The 24,776-nt window shown below is 32.7% G+C and overlaps 1 protein-coding gene across 1 annotated transcript; it reads left to right on the top strand.

The window, feature by feature from the left end:
• Positions 1-1,488: 1,488 nt before the first annotated feature.
• Positions 1,489-24,497, top strand: LOC106078644 (IQ domain-containing protein E-like). Its single transcript, XM_056019250.1, has 21 exons — positions 1,489-1,642; positions 4,952-4,993; positions 7,072-7,150; positions 7,577-7,642; positions 8,616-8,705; positions 9,007-9,150; positions 9,318-9,391; positions 9,505-9,582; positions 11,025-11,060; positions 13,648-13,769; positions 14,101-14,226; positions 14,958-15,112; positions 16,088-16,146; positions 16,324-16,405; positions 17,084-17,216; positions 18,823-18,861; positions 19,724-19,931; positions 20,662-20,754; positions 21,246-21,400; positions 21,502-21,688; positions 22,087-24,497. Exons 2-21 carry the CDS (start codon positions 4,982-4,984, stop codon positions 22,156-22,158), a joined length of 2,010 nt encoding a protein of 669 aa, XP_055875225.1. The 5' UTR covers positions 1,489-1,642; positions 4,952-4,981; the 3' UTR covers positions 22,159-24,497.
• The last annotated feature ends 279 nt before the right edge of the window (positions 24,498-24,776 follow it).

Below are 24,776 nucleotides of genomic sequence, written 5' to 3'. Positions count from 1 at the left end.
CGTTTTTTCATTCAAGTATCTGTCAAGTTAAGTCACATCCTCGTGATAAGTCTTGCGACCTTCGTGTAGTTGTATATAACACCTAAGTCTTGCGACCTTCGTGTAGTTGTATATAACACCTAAGTCTTGCGACCGTTGCGTAGTTGTATCAAAAACTTGGTGTGTCTTGTTGCTGTAACATTATAATAAAGGTTTTTTTAGTTAAAAAATTAAGGAGGTCCCAATGGCGACCTACATATTTTGCCACATCCAGCGCAGATATAACCTTTGTCCGGCGGGGGTCAATTTTAGCGTTACCAGACGTCCCGCAAAAGGAGGCCATGTCCTCCGATTTGGGGGCTCTCTTTTATGTCACTTAAAGCAAGCTGATCTTCAAAGCGTTTTCGACCAAAAAAGATTGTCTTTGGCAAACGGTGGTCCCCCATTGGGGATAAGTGCCCTGCACAGCGTAGCTGTCGGATAAGCAGTCTCTCTTTACAATCCCTATCGGCATTCGCAAAAACATCGGTATTTGTAGTGTTGTCTTGCCATCGTAATGCATTGATGGAGCGCAAGCACCTTTGGTGAAAGCGTTCAAGAAGTCTTAGTTGCTTTCTTTATAGCAAACGACCAAATGACTTTTACTTTCCCCAACTAAAGTCAGGTACCCATTAGAGCTGGGTGGACTCAGTGGCGCCCCAAAAATCCCGAAATTCAAAACTCAGTTTTCGCCGAGATTCGAACCCAGGACCACAGGTTCGGAAGCCAAGCGCTTAACCACTGCTCAGCCACCGCGCCCCCAGTCTGGGCGATAAGTAAATGCATATAAGCGTCGGCTTAGATAAAGAGGCATCCCAAATTGGCCTCTGTATCAACTTGGATAAAGCTAAAATTGTGCGAGTAGAATATAAGGCAGTGGATGCCCCAATCAAACTTGGTCAGTAGGAGGCAATGCGGGCCGCCACTATCCTAGCTTTTCTTTCCCGCCACAATAAATATAGGACCAGATCTAGATCCTTCTGCACAACACAACTTCGCTCTTTCATTTCTTTAATTTTAATTATTTACACAGGTTGTGTAACTCCTTTTTTTGTTTCGATTCTTGTCTCTCGGACATAGAATGTCACGTTCCAACTCCTTCCCCACTTTCCCCCCTAACTTTATGATTAGGTTATAGTCCCATGATTAGGTATAGCCTTTTATTTTTTTAAATAATCGACTTTAAAAAAAAAAAAGATCGATTACACTGTTTGATTACGCTGGCGATAAGCAACACTTGCCTATATATCACTCTAAATAGTTATGGAACAATATAGCTTCTTTTTTTTTTTCTAAATTTGTAGAAATAGAGCATACAATTGTATTTTATTTTCATTTAAAAAATATTAAAATCGTCTAAGTAAGAGCAATTTATATTAAGTGTTGAAAACATAGATTTATTTATTTAAAAAAAATTATTTTAGTAATGTCAGTGGCATACTGGATTGGAGAGTATTTGTTTACATCCCGTTGCGATGCAAAGCTATTATTTAATTCCGGTGTGATTATAATCAATGTTTGAGTTTGCACCTGCAAATGCTCGCTATTAATTGATAAAGCTTATCCAGATCTATATAGATCTAGTCTCAGATATAGAGATATATAGATCTCGAGGTCTAATCATGTATGTCTTTGTGAAATTTTCATCATTTATTCTTCACTAATTCAAAGAAATATGCTAAATTTAAAAAAAATAATTAAATTCAAATGAAATACTAATGACTAATGTAATTAAATGTAATACTAGATCTATGTCTATGTCATTTACTGTATGATTAGTATGATCTAGTTCAAATAGTTACAGGTTGAGGTTACACTTTACACTTATTAACAGTTGAGTAAATTACAGTACTAGACTAGTACTACTAGATAGTAGAGTCAGAGTAAATCAAGGTACAAGACTAGAGTAATACTAATGTAACTAGTAGTAGAGTTACAGAGTAGATCTAGCCTAGATCTAGATCTACTTACTAGAAATAAATAATAATAATTATAGTAATTTACTAATTATAAATATGGCTCCTTTTGTCTCGAAAGGCAATGGATGCGCCCAAATGAGTCACTGGTTTTGGCTTAATCTTGAGACTGGGCAGAATCTGGTGTGGCTAATCAAGCCAATTCCAGAACAGCAGACTTTGCCACAATTCGTACATGTGTATGCCTCTGATTTAGGGCTAGCAGACAGGGCAGCTTTCTTTTTTTTCCCTCTTGATTAAAGCTGCTTCAATTCTTTTGTTCTCAGCAAGGGTTGTCCCAGCACGCACAGTCTGTCTCCATGCACTCCGGTCTTTGGCTATGTTTTCCCACATACTTTCACTGATGCCTGAGGCTCTCATGTCTTGCTTGCAGACATCTCTATATGTTAGTCTTGGGCGGCCCTTGGGTATGACTCCTTCCACAAGCTCAGCATATAAGATATCTTTCGGGATTCTACCATCTGGCATGCGTGTGACATGTCCGAGCCAGCGTAATCTTCTTTGTGTCAGGAGAGCATACATGCTGTTCATATTGGCCAATCTCAAAACTTCCTGATTGGAGACATGGTCCCTCAAAGAGATGCCCATTATGCGTCTCAGGCAGCGCAAGTGGAAACTATTCAATCTGTGCTCTTGGTACATGTATGTTGACCAGCTTTCACTGCCATAAAGGAGAGTGCTCACAACACAGGCGTTGTAGACTAGGATTTTGGTCGCTGTGGTCAATTTACCATTTTCCCAGACGCGCTTGGAGAGTTTTGCCAATGCTGTGGTAGCTTTTCCTATCCTTTTTGTCAGCTCGATGTCTAAGTCTAGGTTACTGACAATTGTTGAACCCAAGTAGGTAAATTCCTGCACCACTGAAAGGGTGTGGTTCCCAATATGTATTATAGGTATTTCTGCGACGTCTTGTGCCAGGATGTCGGTCTTGGAGAGACTTATAGTAAGGCTTAATTCTTGACAAGCAGCTGCTAAGGCGTTCACTAGCTTCTGTAGACCTCCTTGTGAGTGAGATACGAGTGCCGCGTCATCGGCAAACAGCAAGATACGACGCCTTTTCGTTTTGGCTTTAAGACGTGCCAGGTTAAAGAGCCTTCCATCGGATCTGCTATGGATGTATATTCCGTCTTCCAGGGATTTAAAAGCACTGGATAGTACGACTGAGAAGAAGATGCCAAATAGTGTAGGGGCCAGTACACATCCTTGTTTTACACCGCTCTTAATGGAGAATGGCCTGAAGGAAGAACTTTCAAACTGAACGGTGCCCTGCATATGAAAAGCTGACACTAGTTTTCTTAACTTATTTGGGCAGCCGATTCTCTCTAATTATAAATAGGCCTATTAATAAAAATAAATATCTCTATAATTCTAAATTAAAGTATCTAGACTTAGACTGATACTAGTGATACTTAAACTCATACTACTCCTCAAAGAATGATAGTGACAGATCATCAATATTATAATCATCAATATTTTTAAACAATGATTTGTTTTGAGCTACTTTTATTTAAACATTTTTGAGATTCTTAGACTAGAGTTTAGTAAGTTAACTATTGCGAGAAGATGTTAGATCTAGATCTATTGACTGTCTCTAGAATCTAGATTAATTGTTAAGATTATATTTTTTTTTACATGTTAGTAATATGTAGAATCTAGATATCTATTCTAGATCTAGACTAGATCAACATCTAGAATCAAGAAAAGAAAATGCATGATAGATTTGTCATGACTAATTATGTGATAATAACTGCTTACAAAATTAGTGAAGCTCATACTATATAGGCCTATATGCCACTAAAAGTAGTAAAAGAATTCAAATCCAACCCAAATTACATTAAGGAAATGGGATATAAATTACAAGTCATAAGTCTGTCCTTATGATCAGATATGTCTTCCTTAAATACAGTTATAGCATTTTTTTTTCATAGTGGAAGAATGATAACTATGGACATATTCAATTAAGCATTATAGGCTTACTAGTGTGATGAGTAGGTAAAAATGGAGGTTGTGGCAAATGGCTTACACAGTCAAGGAGTTATTAGTTCTCTTAAGAGATTGACAGGGATATCTCAATATCTGGCTAAGATCAAGAATTGTGTAGCTTGGCCAGCACATTTATTAACCATTTTTATTAAGATATCAAGTTGACCTACACATTAAGATTATGTTGACTGTCATGGAGCGAAAGTGTGCAAGGCCATTTTGAATTACAATTATTTATTCTTTCATTGGTTGAATGTTTGCATCACAAGGTCTTGTTGGTAGATTGTTGACAAGATTTCCGTCAGCTTTAAAAATAACATAAAAGAAATGGTTAGAAATCATAGTTCGGGTTAGGTAAGTCATAAGTCATCGCAAGCGCATGAGAGAAGCTTGGATAATATTTTTTTAAAAGGCAGGAAAAGGGATGGTAAAATGTATTTAAGCAGATGCATTGGTAGTATTGGAATGAAATTATAATATACATTGTGTATATTATTCAAGTGATATGGTTCCAGAATTAAAGCTTTGTATTTATTGTTTAAGGATCTCAGATAACTTTACAGTTACATCTCTGGCATCATGATATTGTTTGAGTGTTCAGTAATTGTTGAAAAGGAGAGATCTATACAAAATTATAACATCAGAAATGCATTGCCTGATCAACACAATCTCATAGTAATATCAACCAAGGCATTGTTGGCATTTGACTCATTGACCTACACATCAAGATATCAAGTTGACTATATATATATAATACATTTAGTTAGGGTTAGCCATATCATATATAATAAATGTAGTTCAAAAAGTAAGCAAGATGAGCTGCAGCATTCAAATCGTTTATTCAAGGAAGAAGTAGATTGTAAATTACAAAGCAATCAGTAAATAGAATATTATATTTATGTATACCGGCATACAATTTGTTATCCTCTATCATTTAAAATTGTTTTTAGCCATTAATTTTAATTTAATTTCAGATCCTGTTAAATTAATTGTGAGAACATGATATGGCTGATGTGGTAAGTTAAATATTGGTATATCATTTGTGATATACATGTTATAAATTTAAAAGCTATTTGTATTTAATTTGTTTTTATTAGGGGTGCACCGGATAGTTCCTCCGGCTCCGGCTTCTGCCGAATATCCGGCATTTTTTACTATCCGGTGCTATTCGGCTCCGGTCGGATATCACTACCGGATAGAAAACCGGATAGTAAAAAGTACATAATTTAATATGCATAAAGTGGACCTAGTTCCATTACTGTCTGTTATAGAATGTATTAATGTTTATATGAAAACAAAATAATGTGCTTAAAAATAGAGCCATTATGAATATGCACTAAACATCGTTTATTATAAAGACAAGGCGTGTTAATAACTTAATATAAATAGAGATGAAACTTTACATCATAAATGCGCTTTACATACAGAGCAGCAATGGCTGGCACTTTTTTCAATTTGTCTTGACCTTTGAGTAAGTTAGTTAACATGTTAAAATGCTACATTCCTTGACTTACGGTTAAATAATTTTTCTAACGTGTTAACTTGAATATTACTCCTGCATTTAAGTGTCTTGATTTGCTAACAATATTCTTAATAATTTGTGACAGTCAATTAACTCCTTGTTATTACTTTTTTTTTTACTTAAGATGCGTACTTAGCCACTGTGTATTAGGCTAGGACGACTTTTACACACCTGACATCCATAGGCTTACTATCATTCACTTTTGTAACAGTTACTGAAACCACGAATAAAATAATAATAATAATAATAATGGCTGATAAAAAGTCATCACTTATATGGCGTTACTTTAATGTCAAAACAATGGACAACTCTAAAGCAGTTTGCAATGCTTGTAAAATAGTAATGTCACGTGGTAAACCAGGCAAACCTAAAGACTTCTCAACCACCACTATGATTAGTCATCTACGCTCAAAACACCCAGACTTATTCAACGAAATGACTGCATTGAAATCAGCATCAAGTAATATCACTGCCTGTGCCAGTACGTCTACGAGCTCCAGTGATTCGTCAAGCCTCACACACAAGCAGCAACCAGGGATTAAAGAGGTCTTAGACAAAGCTAAATTGTGGGATATTAATAGTGATAATGCTAAACGCATTCACTTGGCCATAGCAAAGATGATTGCAACTGACATGGAACCTTACCAAGTAGTTGAGAAGCCTGGATTTATTGGACTTTTACAAGTACTGGAGAAAAGATACACTGTGCCTAGTCGCAAATATTTTACAGAACGTGTTATTCCAGATATCTACGACAATATTTCCTCAAAGCTTCGTGAAATGCTATCTGATGCTAAAAGCATCGCTTTCTCAACGGACACTTGGACAGCTGATAATACCACCGAATCATATTTTGGTTTAACTGCCCATTGGTTGAATGAGTCATTTGACCGAAGCAGCTATGTTTTGCATTGTACAAAATTTAATGGCCAGCATATGGCTGCAAATTTGCTGTACTTAAGATATTTACTAAGCCATTATCTGTATTAGATACAAACCAGAAGCGGTTTGTGGCATTTAAAACACGAGCCTAATGACAAGTTGTTGGTGTCAAATACATGAACACAAACATCTACCCACTATACAACTTAGATTGTACTTAAGAAAGATTTACGCTATAAAACCAAGAGTGAACTTTACCTTTGAAAGATTTACATTAGTTACATATAAGTTTATATATTCTGCATGAGTTATCCCACATTCTACTTTACAGTACATACGCACACACCATCTCATGTTACAAAGATTAGTTTATGATAAGCATATCTGTAAAAAAAAATGTTGTTCATTTTAATTTATCAATCAGTGATAGAGTTTAAAGTAAGAAAGTAAATAACAAAATAATATGAATATAGGTATGTTATATAGAAGATTTGCAAAAACTTCAGTAAAACGAGCTGTTTGAGTCATGTAGGTATCCGGCTCCGGCCGAATATCTAATTTTACTATCCGGTTATATCCGGCTCCGGTCGGATATCAAAAAGTACTATCCGGTGCACCCCTAGTTTTTATCTATAAGTGGTAGCCAAGCCTTGAAATATTCTTTCAATAAACACTATAATTTTCATTTAGATTTCAAGGAATATTTCTAGTCCAACTCCAGCAATGCAGAAAAGTAAAAAGTCAGCTAGACGAACTCCTCGACGACCAGGTAATTAAAAATGTTAGGATAAATGTATCAATTTTTAATTGTTCTATTTTTCTAAACAACAGCATTTCTTCAAAAAAAGATAATTACATCCTTAGTGTATCCATAATTATACAATATTATTGTATTATTGTTTTCCAACATATCCATCCCTATCTTTAATGTGGTTAAAAACACTGTACAAAATATTTCTCAGGCTAAGAAACATGTCCTTCTTGATATGCTTAAAGTGAACTGAACAATTGAAATTTTCATGTGAAGCTGCAACTGTTCCCATAAAAAAAATTGTTACTGACTAGACAATATCATGTGTCTTTCTTAACAAATTATAAGTAGAAACAAATGCTATAGACTAATTGTAAATAGTTTGTTAAATTTATTTACAAATATGTGTTTGTTTTATACATATATATATGTATTTTGCACCAGTAACACCTGGAAAAAATAAAACAGGAAAGGATTTATGGATGGCTGCAATTAAGAAACGACAAACCTGTAAGTCTATTCCTACTAAATCCTTACATTATTATTAACAATAATCTCTTCTCACATTTTTAATACAAGTTTTTACTTGTTATGACTTTAGGAATAAACATAACATATAATATAATGCACTAGGGTTCAATTTTGAGAAAAGAAGACAAAGAAAATTATAAGTTTCTGTGTCACAAACACTATATGGATGTCTTTATTCAGCTTCAGTAACAAAGAATATCTCCAAAACACGTCATTATAATTTATAGACAAATAAACATTAGATTCCTTGGCAAACATTTTACAAAGTTGTCCAGAGGCCATCTCAGTGACCACCCTTATATACTTTATTCCAACAAATGTCAAGTAAACTATAGAGCTATAGATGATCTATTTAAAAATCTCAACGTCCAGAGGATTTAATGTCTTTTAGCTCACACCAAGCTACTATTTCACCACTTGGTTACCATGCTCCTCACCATTTAACTAAATCTAATGAACACATTTTGTTTTACTTTAAGGGCACCATATCAGAATGTTGTAGATAGAACTCTACAATATAGCTTTTTATGCACAAATCCTTCATACCTTCCAACTCGAACCCAAAAAACTCATTATTCATATTTAAACTACTAGTAAACTTAATAATGTATTTTTATCTTCAAATACTTCATGTCTTCTTACTTTCATTCCTTTAAATGTACTTTGCCAGTACTCTCTGTAATATATTTTTAAATACTTCATGTCTTCTTACTTTCATTCCTTTAAATGTACTTTGCCAGTTCTCTCTGTAATATATTTCTAAATACTTCATGTCTTCTTACTTTCATTCCTTTAAATGTACTTTGCCAGTACTCTCTGTAATATATTTCTAAATGCTTCATTCTTAACTTTCTACTTCAACTCATTTATACTTATCTTACCAGTTGATGTAAACATTGAAAAAAAAATTCTTAGCTGACTAAAGCCATTCTCTTTTTAATTATAAACCCAGTGACCCTTGGAAATGGTTATCGACCAACCAATCCAAAGCACAAGACAACGACAGAATTTTTTATTGATACACTTCGTAGGACTGGTGTTGGTAAGTTCACACTTTTTTCCCCCTCATGTTTCATTTGATCTCCCCTTGTTGTGCTTTCATGATTCTAATTTTGTTTTACATCTACGTATATATTGATACCTTGGCCATATAATATTTTTCTCGAGCATTAGAAATTTTGTATATATACATTTTGTTTCGATTTTTTTACTCTCATAACAAAATCTAGTTTGTGTTAAATTATTTAAAACAAAAATTACAATTTTGTAATTAAATGTTTATAACAGAAAAGTTAAGATTGATATATATATACATACACATATATTTTATTTTCATTATCCAGGTATTAGTGCAGAAACTAATAAGAATCAGTCCATGTCTGGGTTGCCTCGGGGTAATACCAATGCATATCCTTATCTAAGTACATCTCACTTTATAAGGCAGGTGGTAGGAGTGGAAAGTTCACCAAGGGTAGACAGTGCTCAAGGTTAGTTCTCAATGTTGTGGCTTTCATTTTGAATAAATATTCATCTGCTCTTAATCATGAACTGATTCAGCCTTGTTTATTAACAATAACTTGTACTATATTGAACAATAATTTGCACGATATTGAAACAATTTTCTTAATGTATATATTTTCCTTACAAATGACAGTGCGAACTAATGCAGGGACGCCTGCCTACAAAACACCAGAGGAATACTATGATGAAGTCTTAACCTTACGTAAGGTACGAAGCTTATTGCCCTCTTGACTTTTATTTTATATCCAGAACTGATCTCCATCCTATTTTTATTGTTATTATTATTTTGTGACACTTCCTTGATTTTTTTGTTTTCTCAGCATATAGCAGCCTTAACATTAGAGTCCAATACACAGAAGACAAGAATCAGACGTTTAGAAGAAGACAATCAGAAAAAGGTTAATGCTGCATAATTTGAATTAAGAATTAATTTTTTCTTGTCTAGAGGATTTTTTTCAAGTGCATTGGCCAGATATATCATTGATAATACTTATTTGTATGTTAAATTAGCAAAAAATATGCACACAGAGAATCAAAATATTTATGTAGAAAATAAGCATCACACTTATACATTGTTATAGTGACAACTGATGGTTCATGTTTAGCTTGCAAAAAGTAGCTCAAATGTAGAATGTAAAGTATTTGGATTACTTGTGTTTAGATTTAAAGCTACAAATCCTAATATTTAATAATATCAGAAAAGTATTTGAAAATTATGGCAGTACAAAATCAGTTTGATGTACATGGTAGTCCAGGTTGATTTTGATAATATTTTGATTTAAAATAATTAAATTTAAATATGTAAATAGATTAACAAAGTTATTTTCTTTAGCAAAGATCTGTATAAAATATACCGGTGTGTGTATGTATATATGGACCGTTGGGACAAGATACAAGATCTGTTAACCTTCTTTCTCTATTCTTCTCTGTCATTTGCCTTTGATAGAATTTCATTCTGATATTCTTTCTGAAAATATTAAAACCTGCGTTTTTACCTGCCTGGGTGGACCACTTCAAGGACCAATTATGAGTTTGTGTTTCCACACCAACTGCCTTTGTAACCTTGTTGTCTTCTGTGCCTGTCTTCAATAAGGGCTTTACTTTAGGCTTCAAATATATGTCCCCCAGCCTTTGTGACAGCTCTCTGTCTCTTTCAGAGGTCATCTGCTGCCAGCTACTTTCTTCTATGCCAGTGAGGGTGAAATAGCACCTTTGTTGATCTTCATAGTGCTTCCAGGGTGTGCTTCTGTTACGCCTTCCTCCTATCTGCTATCTCTGTAGAGAATGGTGTAAAGCAGGGTTGTGTGCTTGCTCCAACACTCTTTGCAATATTCTTTGGAGCAATGCTAAATAAAAATGAGGCGATGCCTGCATGACAGCATCTGCAACAGGTTCTTCTCCGATCAAAGCATATTTAACATACAGCGCCTGCTTTCCCATACAAAAATTAAATAGATGATTGCTACTGAGCTGCTTTATTGCTTCAATAGCTTCCATCAAAGCTACCTTCAGTCCATAATGGGCATATGCTGGCAAGACTACATTACAAATAACTATGTTCTGTTGGAGGCTGGTGTGGACAGTGACTATTTGGTTTAACTAACTGGATATTCATGCTCATATTATCTTTGAACAAATTCTCTAAATGATAATGAAAATTCCCAATATTTTAAGATGCAGGTTTCATCTGTTCAAATGATATTCTTCTTAATATTTTTTTGAAGAGAATTTTAAAAATTCGTTTTATTTTCATTCTTCAACTTTTTTTGTTGCTTTTTTCCTTAGCTCAAATTTAATTTCTTTTTCAATTTGATAAATTTTTCTACATTTTATTTTTCAGGAAAAAGAAATTGAGGGCCTTCTTAATCCTGATAAGGTTTGTAAACTTATAAAATTATGTACAATGTAGAATAACTTAACAGCATGATTTCGTCTTATTCTGTAGGGAAAGTAAAATATGTGATAAAGGTTCCTTCAAATCTGGAAGAATGGGTCGACGCAGTGACAAATTACATCAAATTCTGTGAAAACATGTGTGTCAGTACTAAGAGCATCAAGATATACCCCAACAATAAACCATGGGTCACTGCAAAAATAAAACGGGAAATAATCAAAAAGAAAAGAGCATTTATGAGTGGCGATGGACAGACAAGGAAAATTGCTCAACGAAATCTCAACGTCGTTCTTGAGGAAGGGAGGAGAAACTACCGCACCAAGCTGGAAGACTCAATTAATACAAGTGACATGAGACAGACGTGGGGCATCATGAACAAAATGGCAGGAGCACAAGTCAAATTTAAAAATAATCTTGCTACAAGAGACGAAAAAACATTGGCCAACGAGTTAAATGATTTCTATTGTCGCTTCGACACGAAAGATTTTAATTATCTAAGACTCAAACCCCTTGAGGATGTCAATGTTAACAACTGCTTAGAATTAGCGATTACTAAAGAGCAAGTTTGTAACATTTTCAAAAACGTCAACCCAATGAAAGCTGGTGGGCCTGATGGAATAAAAGGGCGAATCTTAAAAGAATGTGCTGAACAACTAGCTGAACCTTTCCAAGATATTTTTTCTACTTCATTACTAAACCATGAGATACCACCTGTGTGGAAGTCATCTATAATTGTACCTGTGCCAAAGGTTTCCAAACCAAAGGAAATGAATGACTATAGACCTGTTTCACTTACTTCCATTGTGTCTAAATGTTTAGAAAAATTGGTTAAAATGTTTCTTCTGAATGATCTTTGTAATAAGTTAGACCCTTTACAATTTGCTTACCAAAAGGGTAAAGGTGTAGACGATGCCATCCTAAATATTTTAAACTGTGTCTACAAACATCTGGACTTACCGAACACTTATGTAAGATTGCTCTTTATGGATTTCTCATCAGCTTTTAACACTATACAACTTCATTTACTCATTGAAAAGATGAAAGCGTTGCAGATTAGTCCATACATAATACTATGGGCTAATGAATTTTTGACCCAGAGAGCTCAGAGGGTTAGGGTAAACAATGTTATATCTAATGAATGCATAGTTAACACAGGGGCGCCCCAGGGGGCTGTAACATCGCCATTGTGGTTCATTTTGTACACCAATGATTTTCAATCCGATAGTTATTGTTGCTCCTTCACAAAATTCGCTGATGATGCGGCTCTTCTTGCCCTGCTCTCAGAGAGCTCAGACGTAAATGAGTATTTCAAAGAACTAGAACACATTGAGAAATACTGTAAAGATAATTTTTTATTATTAAATGTAAAAAAAACCAAAGAAATGATAATCGATTTTCGTAGGGACAAGAAGGGAAATGATATTGTTTCTGTAGCTGGAGAGACTATTGAAATTGTGCAAACCTTTAAATACCTTGGTACTATCCTAGACAATAAACTAAATTTTACTGCAAATACTGATTATATCAGCAAAAAAGGGCAGCAAAGATTACGACTACTAAGAAAACTGTCCTCGTTTAATGTTAGCGAAAAGGCCTTGGCTATGTTTTATCACGCTCACATCTGCAATATTTTAAGTTTCAATATCACTGCCTGGTATGGCAATCTGAGCATTAAAAATAAAAATAAACTTAATAGAATCCTAAATGCTGCTGGCAAAATCATTGGCAAAAAACAAACCCCATTTGGGCAGTTGTTTGAGACAAACATCTATAAAAAAGCTAACAAGATCCTCGAAATAAAGAATCACCCTTTGTGTCAGGACTTTGTGATTTTACCATCACAAAAGAGATACAAGACACCGATAGCAAAGACAAACAGACACAAACACTCTTTTGTTCCCCTGGCAATCAAATCATTAAATAAGAACAATCTGGTATAAACTTTGTCACATGCAAATTATGAGTGAGTCTGGTGTGAATGTACACTTTGGTTTCTTATAGTTATAATGTTTTTTGTTTGGTGTAATGCACAAATTGTTAGACAAATTTCCTTACGGATAATAAAGATTATTATTATTATTATTATTATATTATAGAGATGAAAAGAAGCACTAGGAACCATTGTCTTCAAGCTTCTAATTCTATCAGCAAACACACAGTTTAGATGCTGACTTCTGGGAATAGCCTTTAAATACTCAGTATAAAATGGCTGAATGGGGCACCTATTCACAGTTAACCTTTGGACTAAAAAATCTTCATGATCCCCCCTACCCCCAAAGTGTAACATTTTAGGAGAAATAAGAAAAAAAGAGTCTTGATCAATAAAGCATATCAACACATCTAAATCTAATTTTCAAAGTTTAATTTAAATTGAAGATAAAATATGAAATTACAAAGTTGCTACATATTGAATGGAGCATATTTGACTTTTCATATGGTAGAGCTAATAGTGATATTAATAAACAAGTGAACTTAATATTTTAATGAATGTTTTTGAGCTTGCTATTTATAGAATTGTAATTTCCTTTTTTTTTTTTGTAAACACTATATTAATGTTTGGTATTTATAGAATAGTGAACTCAGGAGAACTATAGGAGATAGGAAAGCAGACTCTGGGGCTGTATTGCATAGTTATAAACAGAAAATTTTAAAGTTGGAAACACAATTGAAAAGTCAGGAATCAGCATATAGGTAAGTGCAGTTTGTGTTCTTTGAACTGTTCAACTTAAATACTGGTTAAAATATGAGGGATTTAGCATATATTAAAACTTCAAGAGCAAACATTAGATTTTAGTCTAGAATTGTATAGTATTCTAAGAAGAAAGAAAATATGTAGAAAATGTAGGAAAACAGGTTCACAAAAGAGATGAACCCATTGTGCACTGAGTAGGCTACAGCATGAAAGATTCACAAGTTAAAAAAAAATGAAAAAAGTGTTTAAGTTCAATGTAAAGTACAAAGAAAATGATGTTTCATTAATGTTGTATGTTGTTTTAGTGACAATTTTTTTCTTGCTTGTCAGTAAACTCCAGTCAGATTTGAAAACAACAAAAATTGATGAAATGAGAGTCCAGCTTGAAGTGCTTTATTCAGAACTTGTTCGACTCCAGATGATGAAAGACTCCACAGGATCAGCAGAAAAGTCCAGGTACTTTCTTGACAAACTTTTGCTTTTAGCATGAGAATAGACTCAGATCTGAAATCTGCTGTCAAAAAAAGTCTCAATAGTTTGGGTAATGAAAAATAAATTTTGTGTCAAATAACAAAAATGATCATTTATTTGATTTGCATATTTTGTATTAGCTCAAATTTGCTTTTTAAAAAAAATTTTGAGTGGAAAATGCAGAAAAAAAGTTATGAGAAGTTAGGCTTAATACTGAAAAGTGGATGCATTATTATTATCAATATGATTGTCAAATTGTGTATAGCAGAGCTTCTAAAATGACTTTTTAAAAAATATGATGTCAACTAAATTTTTTTTATTACAATAAGTGAAAATATTAACTTAAATCATTTACTTTTGTTATACAGAAATTTTTATCTTATAAAATACATGATTACATCCTACATCTTGACCTGCACAGAAATCTCTCTTAAATCACAAAGCTATCTATCTATCTTGTTATCTCTCTTTCTCTCTGTCATGCTTACATGCTGGTGTGCACACACAGACACAAATGTCTATGAAAAGCTTTGGTCCAAACACTCTTAGCTTGCTATATAATCGCATGGAGACATTAAAAAATGATGACCAAAAAAAAAAGTTCCTATTAATTGCTCGATACATGTTTTGGTTTATAACTCTTTACATTGAAGAGATTTTAGAATTAAAATCAACATTTTTGAAAACAATAAATTCAATATTATTCTTTTCTTCAGTCCTGCTAAAGAAACATCCGCCAAAGTGAAGGCATTAAGTGAGACAGTTATACGCCTTAGTAAAACAAATGAACAATTACAGGCAGAGAACAAATCTCTGAAGGATGATCTGAACAGACTAATGGAAGAGTCAGATACCAACCTGGAAGTGAAAAGTAGGTTTGAAAATTTTGTTGACATTTCTTTCACTAATGTTTTCTTTCCTGCGAAATTAGTTGGGTTTTTTTTAAGTCCATATTTGTATCATATCCAGGCACTCTGAACTTTAGGAAAATTTAAGTCCATATTTATATCATATCCAGGCACTCTGAACTTTAGGAAAATTTAAGTCCATATTTATATCATATCCAGGCACTTTGAACTTAAGGAAAATTTAAGTCCATATTTGTATCATATCCAGGCACTCTGAACTTTAGGAAAATTTAAGTCCATATTTATATCATATCCAGGCACTCTGAACTTTAGGAAAACTTTATTTGAATTTCAATCCTTTTTTTTTAGACCAACATTTCTTTAAATAGTTACATAGTGTAAAGAAATAAAGTTATCCTTTCAATTTGTTAATATCCTATTTAAAAAAAGACATTCTTGAATTGGAAAAAAATAATTTTTGAAAGAGATTTTTTCTTCTTCTTTACTCTTCACTCTAATTTTAGAGGGATCAGATAAGTAGTTCTTTGCCTGTATTGTAATTTTGGAGTTGTATTGTGCAGGAGTCAGCTGTTATGCACAGATTTGGTTCTTTTAGAGGTTATCATGTGGCCTCTTAATACAGTTTGCAGGCTCAGTTTTTCATGTTTTTGGAATATGTAGTGTCTCATTCTGCTATGTCAATATTTGTCAAGAAGGGATAGCTTATAGTGGGCATCATTTTTCCTGCAGTTGGATTGATTGATAGACTTTTTTTGTTTGATGTCTTTCACCTCTTCCAGACAGAGCAGTATTTCTGATTGCTTGCTCCTTTCCTGATTTTTACATGTGGTATTTCATTTCCCTAGAGTTGTGTGTATGCTGGGATTGTTTGAAAAATAGTTGTCTGCTTTTTTTTTTAATGTAAATATTTTTTTTTGCTATCAAACAGTACAATTTTTTCACTAATCACTGATAGCTTTTTAAAACTGTTCTGACAGAAGACTATGCTGACATGAATAGAAAAGAGCTGCTGAAGACAATCAATGCCTTGGAACAGGTAGATTGTTAGACTAGTCATCATTTCTTATTTTAACACTTCAGCTTAGACTAGTCATCATTTCTTATTTTAACACTTCAGCTTAGACTAGTCATCATTTCTTGTGTAAAAAATGCCATTAGATGTATTTCTATAGAGAGTAACTTTGTATTCACTATATTTGATCCACTATTACAGAAAATCGCCCAAGCTGAACTAGGAATGTTTGAAAAGGATGATGGCTCTGTGAGATCATATGGAACACCACGCAGAGTGCAAGGTCTGTAAATAAAATGTATTAATCAAATACAATTTAAAAGTCCACTAATGACCAGACAAGTACATTTGTTTTTATACATAACTAGATGGATATGACCTGCAGCCTGTTGGCCTTAGTTTGGGTATTACTGATCTAGTGGAATGGATTTAGATCTATGTCGAACATGGAGAATGTTCCCTTAACATTTTTTTTTTATTTTGCCACGAAAAGGAAAGTAGATTGTGTAAATGGGTTTACCCGATTAGCCAACATTTTAATATCAAATATACATTACTGTGAAAATGGGTTTACCTGATTTGTTAAAAAGTTTCATTCTTTAATAGAGACAAATTTAGGTATTTTTTTTAGGGCCTTTGGTTGTGGGAGAGATATTAAACATACACTACGGTCTCCACCATGATCAAAGGAACATATATGCTAAGTTTTATCAAGATTGATCTAACGGTTTAGATTTCTATGCTGGACATACATACATTCATGCATACATTCTACTTTATATATTAGATCAAGTATACAAAAATACAAAAGAGAGACTCTTATAAATGACCACAAAATGTTCTGTTTTTTACTGTAAGTTTTAATGATAATATATTTTAAAAAAAGAAGATAATTTTTTTGTTATGTATGTATACATTGTTTGAAAGTTATTTAAATAGAATTCAATGTCTTTATGACTAGGTAAAATGGATCTAAAAGGCAGCTTGGAAGATAGATTACAACAATTGGATGAACGAGAAACACAACTGCTTCAAGAAGTGTCTAGACTTCAGACAATTGTGAAAAGAGAGCGAGACAAAAAGGATGAGAAACAGTAAGAGTCCTTTCATTGTATTGAAGCTGGCAGAGTTTGTGGAAACCTTTTTTTGTTTTGGAATATCTGTTTTTCCTGTTGATAAATACATACATTTAATGCATTATTCAAACTGACTTATTGTTTCTTACTTGAGTGTTATGCAGGTTAGAAAAAGAAGACACTGGAACTTGGTGATAAACTTAAGCATGTATAATTTTGAATAGGAACAATAGTTTCTCTGTATACATTGAAAGAATTGCATGCATTGAAATTGAACTGAATAAATTGACTGATCCTAATCATGTCTCCTACTACTTATGTATCACTGGCAGTGACCTGGAAATCGCTACAAGATTATTTTATAATTTCAACACAGCTGTTTTAATATAATCTTAACACATCTTTGTTTTAATATAATCTTAACTCTTTCTCTCCTAACTGACGATGCCAATGTTGATTAGACCCCATTAAATTAAATTAAGTTTTGGTTTTATAAACTTTAATTTGTGTTATATAAAAAGAGCATGCATTCTTCTATAATTCTATACCTAATATATAACATTTCCTGATTACATACAAAAAAATATTATTGAAGTTTAGTTATAACAGTCTAGTGAAATACAAATAAGCAAAATAAATACTTCCATCGGAACGTGGAAAATAAATACGGAAAGAGTTAACACAGCTGTATTTTTAATATAATCTCATCACAACTATGTTTTGTTTTAAATATTTAATATAATCTTAACACAGCTATGTTTTAATATAATCTCAATGCTGCTGTTTTAATATAATCTTGACACATTGATATCTATGTTTTAATTTAATCTCAGCACAGCTATGTCTTAATATAATCTCACCAATGTTATGTTTTTATATACTCTCACTACACCAATATTTTAAGTTTTAAAACCCTTCAAGCCCACATCTCCATTGGACTGGTGTAGCTCTTTTCCCCTGTTTGCTTTGAAAAGTCATAGTCTATGACACCATATGTGAATATTTTTTATTATTATACAGTTAAAATTATCAAATGCATTTTTATTTTTGCATCATTAACGTCTGATTATTTTTCTTTTATTAAAGTTGTGATTTCAATTTTTGCCCTAAAGCATTAATAGAAATCAAACATTCAGGAAATGAAATGCACAAACTGTCAAAATCATAACAATAAAAACATGCTGGCCCTCTGTATTCTTGTTTTCTCTATACCTTACAAAATAATCCAGCTTACACAGTTTTGGAAGGCATATTCATTTTTACTTTTTATTTTAGCTGAATCAGATTCTTGGCCCAATTGCAGACATTTATTTAGATTCTCATTTATCTCTATCTGAATTATTTTTAATGTTTTTTCCACTGTGAATTAATTTTTCCACTGTATATAAAAAAAGACTGAATCAAATTAACAAGTAGCATCATATTTCAGTGACAAAATAATATTTTGAAAAGGGTATCATGTGAAGTGAACAAGAAAGTAATACTTTGCTTGATCTAAAATATTTAGAAAAGGTGACAGGCTCTCTATTGTATGTTGGGAATATTTTTATTACTATTAAAAAATATTTTCTTACAATGAAATTATAAATAGAATATTAACAAAATATTGTTTATATTTTACCAGTACATCATCTCTGCCACCCACACCAAGAAAAAGACAAAGGTATTAAGTTTTATTATCTATGAAAAGGGCTTAATGATCTTTTTTTTTAGGTACCATTTTCTTTCATTTTCAGACAGAAATTTGTAAACTATTTTGTCTTTTACCAGAATATAGCATATAGCTTGTAAAAAAAATATCTTTAAGTATCATAAATCATGTGACAACATATAAGTGATGAATCAGCTGTCAACAGAACCCTTGACTGCTGAGCTAAGGTCGCTCAAAATGACTGCACTTTTTTTGTTGTTCAGAATTGGATGACAGCCCTGCTTCCCTCACCCTTTCCTCCAGCCTTAATATGAAGCTGACATTGGGTGAAACAATTAAATGGAAGCAGGTCATTGTTTTGGAATAGGAATTATATACTTAACACTACATGGAACTTGGTATTGAAGTTTGAAATTATATTGTAGTAGGACAGGCTTAGTACTTACAAGCTTTAGCTTTCACTGCTATGATCACCTTCACCTATCCCTTAGTCTGTTGGCCCTTTGGGGCACCACACATGATTTTTCAATCATCTTTCTCCATTCTTATCTGTCATTTGCTTTGGATAGAACCTCTTTCAATGTTGTCTCCACATTGCTCTCTGTCTGCCTCTGCTTCTTTTTCCTGGTACTGTTTCCTGATGGTCTTTGCAAGCCCTGAAGACCTTGTAATGTGGCCATAGAGTTTTAATTTCCTTTTTTTACAATAGTTACACTGCTATGATATAATTGTACAAATGATACTTGCAACATAGATAAGATACTAATAATATAAACATATTCAATTCCTTTTTTTTTCTTTTTCTAAAGGAATGACAGATAATATTTTTATTTATTATTAGTTCTAAAGATAATTTTTATTATACAAAACACAGTCTAGTTACAAATGAAGAAAAAATTGCTCAGCCACTTAGAGCTGAAAAAAGTTCAAGACCAAACAGTTCAAGGCGATCAGAAGCCGGGTCAAGGCCCGGTAGCTCCAGATCAAGAGAAGAGAAAGTTGAGAATTTCCAACAGAAGCATGCGGCTACAAGTATACAGCGACTCTGGAAAAAGAGACAACAGGAGAAGACTGATAAGGAGGTAATAAGTTTGGTGTTTATGTCAAGTTAGTGTTTGATCCACTTGTACAGGGCCAGCCCTAACAATTGCGGGGCCCTATGCGAAAAGGAAATGCTCGGGGCCCAGTCTGGGCTGGCATAATGTCAACATTAAGATTTTTTATTAGACAGTACATTCATCTTTGCCATAAAATTTTATTAAATGAAAACCGTTTTTTTATCACGCTTAGGATTGACACCCCAAAATGACAATGGTATCTTTTTTTCAGGAGATTTTATATGTTTTCAGATTTTAATCATTTCCAGGACTTTTATATATATATATTTTGCAATTACAAGAGATTTCTAGGAGGCCCTGGAAAATCAGGAGGCGGTGGAAACCTGTTATTATATATAGGTTATAATGGCTTAGTTTAATAATTTACACCTAGAATTAGTGTGGTGCCTATGAAAGTGCGTGACCTAAGTCCGGCCCTGCACATGTACACCTAGTTGTATATTTTCATTTCTTTCTTAGTCATTCTTACATGTGTTGAAAGAAAAACCTATTAGTTTTAGAATTTCTGCTTTTAAATAACAAAATGATATCCAACAGCAAGATGAGGAACAAGTTCTTCAAATATGAAGATTGAATAACATAGCCATCTTTGGTTGTACGAATAATAAATTTGTCTGAAAAGAAACTTCAATCTCGTGCTTTAACATGTTTTTTAAGAACTATATTTATCATATATTTATTTCCTTTGCTTCAGGTACAAGCCTTTAGAGAAAATCTGGCCGCTAAAAGAATACAACATGGCTGGTTGGAATATAAACAAAGACATATAGATGAAGACTTAGATGATGTAAGTCATTAGGAACATTTCAACTTTTTCAATAGCGCAACACTTGCAAGATATGCTAGAATAAATTATAATTTAAAAAAAAACAATATAAAAGCAGAGTTTCTTAAATAAGTAATATAATTATTTTTCTTAAAATTTAATCCAACTTTATAGTACCGGTAAACTAATCATTCATTTTTACGATTAGAAAAATGGAACGAAAAAAAAATGGCCTGTGTGGTATTGAACCCATGACTTTTGCATTACTATCATGATGCTCTAACAATGTAGCTAACCAGCCGTACTAATATGTGTGAAATGTCTGCTCAAATTTGATTTGAATTCTTTGATTTTGTGGTTTTGAGTTTTTGACTTGTGGGTTTCACTGTGAGCTAATAGTAGGAAAGGAAGAAGCTGTAACAATTCTAGACATAGTAGTTGTTCAGGACCATTTTGATTTTAGTATTTAAATTTAAAAAATAACCTTAACTTGTCAACCTTAATATTTTCAGGCAGCATGTGTCATTCAAGGTACTCTTAAAGGTCATTATACAAGGCATAAATTTATGGTCCAACCAGATTATACAGATGATGATGTATATTTAATTCAGTCCAGCCTTAGAGGTCACAGGGTCAGAACACGAAATTTGCGTAACATGAGAAATGTGTAAGTACAAAGTTTTGTATCAATAAATTCGTAAATGGTTGACCATGCTTAATCATGTGCATTCATTAAAAAAATAATTTATTCTTTGGTGCTCATTATAGAGAAAGGATGGATAGCGATTTGTTAAGCCTTAGCCGTCAAAGCTCACCGACGTATAGGCCACCAACAGCACAGCGCAAGACATCTATCGGAAGCAGGGGGAGTGCAGCCCAATTCGGAAGTCAAGTGATAAATTCTGGTAGACGCACATCCCCAAGTTCAAGGCCATCTTCAGCTTCAATGTCAAGGGTAAATACTGTGTGTGCATTTTTTTAGTTTATGAAGCCAGGATTTTAAACTGAGCATTAATCTTATTCTGGCGTGTACATAGGGCAGATGATGTAAAGGTCATCTGTTTCTGTGGCTTGCAGGTAATGAGGGTGTCATGTGGCTAGCACAATGACCAAAAAACTTTACTTTTCCCTGAACATTACTAAAACACTGACCTCGGTTAACTGTGAATTTTATTTCACTTTCCCCTAATTTTTGTACTTAGTCTTTTTTTTTAATGTAAGCAACCTATATTTTTTTTAGGACTGACTGTTTACTTATAATTTTACACTATCTTATTACTTTTTTTTATGTTTTTATTGACTTATCTACTTTGTTAAGCTCCTCAATGTTTTTTTTATTCAATCTCTTTACAGAGGAAATCAAGTCAGATCTTTCAGGCTCGTTATGATGCTGAAGCTGATGATGATGATGACATTATGACATAAAATCGTCACACACTAACGCATTAGATTAATTCAATACCGTCTCTCTTCTTGAATTTATTTATACTTCAGTTTTAAATGTAACTTAATAATTTTAACAGATGTTGTTGATAACTAACAGAGCTGTAACTAATCAGTTTTAGAGGCTAGTTTAGTGACAAAATATTGTATTGTGTATCAGGGTATATGAATAAACTTTGTTAAGAATTAATTTATACAAAATTTTGTATGTTACAATAACCATTTTAGCTTACATGTAATTTTGTGGGTTTTCATGTTAAATTAGTAATTGTTTGCAAGGACACAAATGTAGCCAAGTTAATGCCAACAGATATAAGGAATACCAGGAATATATATCTATTTATAATTCTATTCTACACCTTATATCTGTTTGCTTGGTACTTTTTATTGTACTATGTCTGCTTGCATTGTTTTCATTAAATCTAGAAAAGTCTTGTACTAAAGGAGCATGAGACTTTTATTTAGTCAGTTTTTATTAATGATAGTATATCTGGAATAAGAAAGCACAATTTAAATAGTCTACATACTAGTTAAAACTACATGTAGAAATTAAGAACAAAACATCACAACCTTATAACATACAATACTTTAGCCTTGCAGATTTAGCCTACATTTTTGTTATTACTGGTACATTATTTGTTTTTATTTAGATTAGAATTGTATCTAGAATATACTATTATTATTTCCTCTGCCTAAACAAACAATAAATGTAGTCTTTCAAACAATGTTTACTTAGAAATTTTTTTTTTTGTTGTTATTGACAGTGCCTGTGAACATTGAAAGCCAGAAAATCCAAGGTTATACTAATTTAAGAATTCCTTGGTGTAGACTTATGTCTCAATTAAAAGTTTTATGATATATTCTTTGTGCCTAATTACATCATTGTCATCTTACATGCTAATCATGTTACAGTGGAACCCCAAATGTACTACTGTAGCTTAACATGCTTGAAACTTTGCAGAGCCTAAGTGTCCAAACCAATTTTTTTCTGTTCTTAATTCACAAACCTGTTCCCTTTTCTCATTCTTTGACATGCTTGTTTTGGATGTTAGTATATAAAGGAATCATGTTCTTCACATTTTGTCCTAATGACTATACCAAATGATCTCAATGTTGTTGTTGTTATTAGCAGCTCACATAAATGTAAAACATGTTTCACAGAAAATCAATCTGATTTTCTCTGATTATGATTATTCTAACTTTACTGGATATGTCAATGATTCTATTATGTATCCATCACCAATGGTAGATCAAATCCCCACATTTTCTCTTGTGAAACTTGCCTATACTAATATTTTATAGGATACACACATTTTCTAGGGCAATAATCACACAAGTGTCATCACTGAGAGACCATACTTTCCTTCACCAATAACAAAAATGTATTTAAGTCTGTCAGATTAATGAGTCCTCTTCCCAAAATCTCAAAATAATAATAAAAAAAAAACTTGTTTCTGTGATTTAAAACTTATTTTCATATAGAAAAAAAACTATTTTTGAAACTTTATTTGGATTTCATTTTTAATGTTTAAATTTTCATTGGCATTACCAAGCCAACTAATAATATAATTGTTGTACATGTTGTACATGTAATATTTTTGACACTTGTAGACCAACAATAGATCTAATTGATTAAAATGTAATTGAGAACCCTTTTAATAAATGGAATCCTCTCTTCTCTTGAGTCTATTTTTATAATTCATGAAGGCTGCCCAGTGTATTTTCAGTCATGGAAAATCTACCTATGACAAATATGTGGATGAATATTTGTACATATCACAAACCCTTAATTAATACTGGTAACTCAAGAAATACATTGTAGGGCATAGTGAACATTCTAAGGTTTTTAGGCAGATTTTAAGACTCAGTGTTTTTATATTGTTGAAAAAGGTTATAACATCTTTTAAAGACTGTTTTGTCTCTATATCGTTACATTTGGTTGTACAAGTTACACAGTGGACTAAGCATACTTAGTCTTTGTGACTAGTCCCAAGTTTTACTGAATTATAGACATATTTTGTAATAAACATTTTATATACTTTTATCTCTACATGCTAGATCTATGTAAATAATTGTTTATGAAACAGCTGTCTATGTGATAATTTATACCTTTTCATGTCATTTTGCACTTTTAATTTTTATTTACACTATTTACAAATTAACCTTTTAGATATGTAGTAACAGAAACACAATTCTATTTATTCTTCATGATATATATTAATGTCTCATATCTACCTATGAAAAAAAGAAAGTATCTCTGTGTTTATAAAATGCACCTATGTTCTGTTTTTAAATAAACTTTTAGGCTATACAGTATCAAATTCTTTGTATTGTGTTTGTTGTCATCTTTGTACTAGAGTGTTACCTAGGTCATTTACTTGATAAGTTACAAGCCACAACAGCAAGTCCAGAAGGCATTGCCTATAACAATTTTTATTTTCAAGAGGAAGTTATAAGTTCTACTATACCATGATGTCACCACTTGGTGAATTCTCTAGTTCTTAATAGAAAAAGATCAGAAATTCTAGTTAATAAATGTAGCTGCCTTGAAAGGACTTAAGCTTTTGAGTATGTTCTGGTAGAACAAGAACAGCTAGGAT

This window comes from Biomphalaria glabrata, chromosome 2, assembly GCF_947242115.1.
Source record: "Biomphalaria glabrata chromosome 2, xgBioGlab47.1, whole genome shotgun sequence".
Classification (NCBI taxonomy): Eukaryota; Metazoa; Mollusca; class Gastropoda; family Planorbidae; genus Biomphalaria; species Biomphalaria glabrata.
The sequence above is the reverse complement of the archived record's forward strand: the minus strand, read 5'-3'. Positions and strand labels throughout refer to the sequence as shown.

Coding starts and splice junctions, on each gene's coding strand:
- LOC106078644 (XM_056019250.1), top strand. Junction 9,583..11,024: donor AAGAAGACAATCAGAAAAAG/GTTAATGCTGCA, acceptor TTTATTTTTCAG/GAAAAAGAAATTGAGGGCCT. Junction 16,147..16,323: donor CAATCAATGCCTTGGAACAG/GTAGATTGTTAG, acceptor CCACTATTACAG/AAAATCGCCCAAGCTGAACT.